At 65.1% G+C, this 2643-nt stretch overlaps 1 protein-coding gene across 1 annotated transcript in view; it reads left to right on the top strand.

Annotated features, from left to right (window-relative positions):
• Window positions 1-1010, top strand: part of LOC110391321 (piwi-like protein 2) — an 11739-nt gene extending 10729 nt beyond the window's left edge. The window contains exon 15 of the mRNA XM_021383144.1: window positions 978-1010. Coding sequence (XP_021238819.1) covers window positions 978-1010 — 33 coding nt within the window. The remainder of the gene's footprint in view (window positions 1-977) is intronic.
• Window positions 1011-2643: the final 1633 nt, after the last annotated feature.

Below are 2643 nucleotides of genomic sequence, written 5' to 3'. Positions count from 1 at the left end.
CAGCGCTGCGGGGCTCGGTGGGGTCTGCGGGGCTCCTCGGTGCCCGGTCCCGTTCTTCAGAACCGATGGCGGGGACCTGGCGGCCGGGGAGCGGTGCGCGGAGCAGCGCGGGGATGCGGGGATGCGACGTGCGGGATCGCGGGGCCGGGCTCAGCCCTTGGCCGCGTGTTGCTGCGGGGCGGCGCTGCCCCACGGCCGGGTCGGGTCGCCGGGTGCGCTCTCGCCGTGGGGTGCGTGCCCTCGGGGCGCGGGTTCAGCGGGGTCACCCCGATAACGCCCGGCAGCGGCGGTGCCGCAGCTCCTCCTCCGTGGAACCTCGGCAAAGAGCGGGGCGCGAGCTGTGCTGGAGCCGGGCGGCACCCCGTGATTTGGGGACCCTTGATTTGGGTCCTTTATGACTTGGGACCCCCATGGTTTGGGACTTCCATGGTTTGGGACCCCTATGATTTAGGCCCCTCCCCATGATTTGGGTCCCCTTGATTTGGGACCTCTATGATTTAGGCCTTCCCACGATTCGGGGACTCCCATGATTTGGGACCCCTATGATTTGGGCCCCCCTATGATTTGGGACCCTTTGATTTGGGACCCCCCTCAATTTGCCCCCTCTATGATTTGGGACGCTTTGATTTGGGAACCCTTTGATTTGGGACCCCTCAATTTGCCCCCCCCAAGATTTGGGAACCCTTTAATTTGGGATCCCTCAACTTGCCCCCCCTTTGATTTGGGCCCCCTATGATTTGGGGACCCCTCAATTTGGCCCCCCTATGATTTGGGCCCCCCTATGATTTGGGCTCCCCTATGATTTGGGACCCTTGGATTTGGGACCCTTGGATTTGGGAACCCTTCATTTTGGGACCTCTCAATTTGCTTCTTCTATGATTTGGGGACCCCTATGATTTGGGGACCCCTATGATTTGGGGTCCCCTATGATTTGGGGTCCCCTCAATTGGGGTCCCCCATGATGTGGGTCCCCTCAGTTTGGCCCCCCCTATGATTTGGGTCCCCCGTGATGTGGGTCCCCTCAGTTTGGTCCCCTCAATTGGGGTCCCCCGTGATTTGGGTCCCCTCAGTTTGGCTCCCCAATGATTTGGGTCCCCTCAATTGGGGTCCCCCATGATGTGGGTCCCCTCAGTTTGGCCCCCCTATGATGTGGGTCCCCCATGATGTGGGTCCCCTCAGTTTGTCCCCCCCCTATGATGTGGGTCCCCCATGATGTGGGTCCCCCTCGCTGCGGTTCCCGCTGGGTCCGGCCGTGCAGCGCCGCTCGGTGCCGTTAGGGCAGAACCGTTTTCCCGGCGCGCCCCCGTGAACCCCAAACCCGCGGGGTTCGCTGCCGGCCCCGCAGCCGCTGCCGGGGGACGCGCCCGTTCCGCCGCGCTCGGATCGATCCGCGGCGTTGATGAAAGGAGCGGGCGGAGCGGAGGGCAAAGGGCCGCGGGCGGGCGGGCGGTGCAAAGGGAGCTGCCACCGGGGCGGGGGAGCGGCCGGCTCCGTAACGCCCGGGCTCAAAGGGTAAAAACCCCATGGAGGCGCCGTGCGGGCCGGGACGGCGCCCATCCCGGCGGGGCCCGCGCTGCTTTGGGGCCGGCGTCCCGCTCCCAGCGCTGCTCCTCTTCCCCAGGGCCCCCTGGAGCTGCAGCCCCGCCAGCGCCGCGTCCTGAACCTCGGCACGGTGAGTGGGGGGGCAACGCTGGGTCCGTCTGTCCCCGGGTTCACCTGTCCCCATGTCCGTCCGTCCGTCCCCGCATCCATCTGACCCATGTCCCCGTGTCCATCTGTCCCCGTGTTCACCTGTCCCCATGTCCCCATGTCTGTCTGTCCCTGTGTTCACCTGTCCCCATGTCCGTCTGTCCCCACATCCATCTGACCCATGTTCCCATGTCCCCGTGTCCGTCTGTCCTCGCATCCACCTGTCCCATGTCCCCGTGTCCACCTGTCCCCATGTCCACCTGTCCCCATGTCCGTCTGTCCCTGCATCCATCTGTCCCCATGTCCCTATGTCTGTCTGTCCCCATGTCCGTCTGTCCCCGCATCCATCTGACCCATGTCCCCATGTCCCCATGTCCGTCTGTCCTTGCATCCACCTGTCCCATGTCCCTGTGTCCACCTGTCCCCATGTCCGTCTGTCCCCACATCCATCTGTCCCCACGTCCCCGCATCCGTCTGTCCCCGCATCCGTCTGTCCCCGCATCCGTCTGTCCCCGCATCCGTCTGTCCCCATGTCCCCATATCCATCTGTCCCCATGTTCACCTGTCCCCATGTCCGTCTGTCCTCAAATCCATCTGACCCATGTCCACCTGTCCCCGTGTCCACCTGTCCCCATGTCCGTCTGTCCCTGCATCCATCTGTCCCCATGTCCCTATGTCCATCTGTCCCCATGTCCGTCTGTCCCCACATCCATCTGTCCCCACGTCCCCATGTCTGTCTGTCCCCACATCCATCCGTCCCACGTCCCCATGTCCGTCTGTCCCCGCATCCGTCTGTCCCCATGTCCCCATGTCCGTCCGTCCCCGTGTCCATCTGTCCCGCTGGCCCGGGCTCTCAGCGCTGACCCCGCGGTTCCCGGGGCTGAGTTCTCGGCCGCGCTCTGCCGCCGTCTCCCGCTGCCGCCGCGGGGCGGATCGGCCGCTCCGCGCTGCCGG

This window comes from Numida meleagris, unplaced genomic scaffold (genome assembly GCF_002078875.1).
Source record: "Numida meleagris isolate 19003 breed g44 Domestic line unplaced genomic scaffold, NumMel1.0 unplaced_Scaffold348, whole genome shotgun sequence".
In the NCBI taxonomy this organism is placed as follows: Eukaryota; Metazoa; Chordata; class Aves; order Galliformes; family Numididae; genus Numida; species Numida meleagris.
The sequence above is the reverse complement of the archived record's forward strand: the minus strand, read 5'-3'. Positions and strand labels throughout refer to the sequence as shown.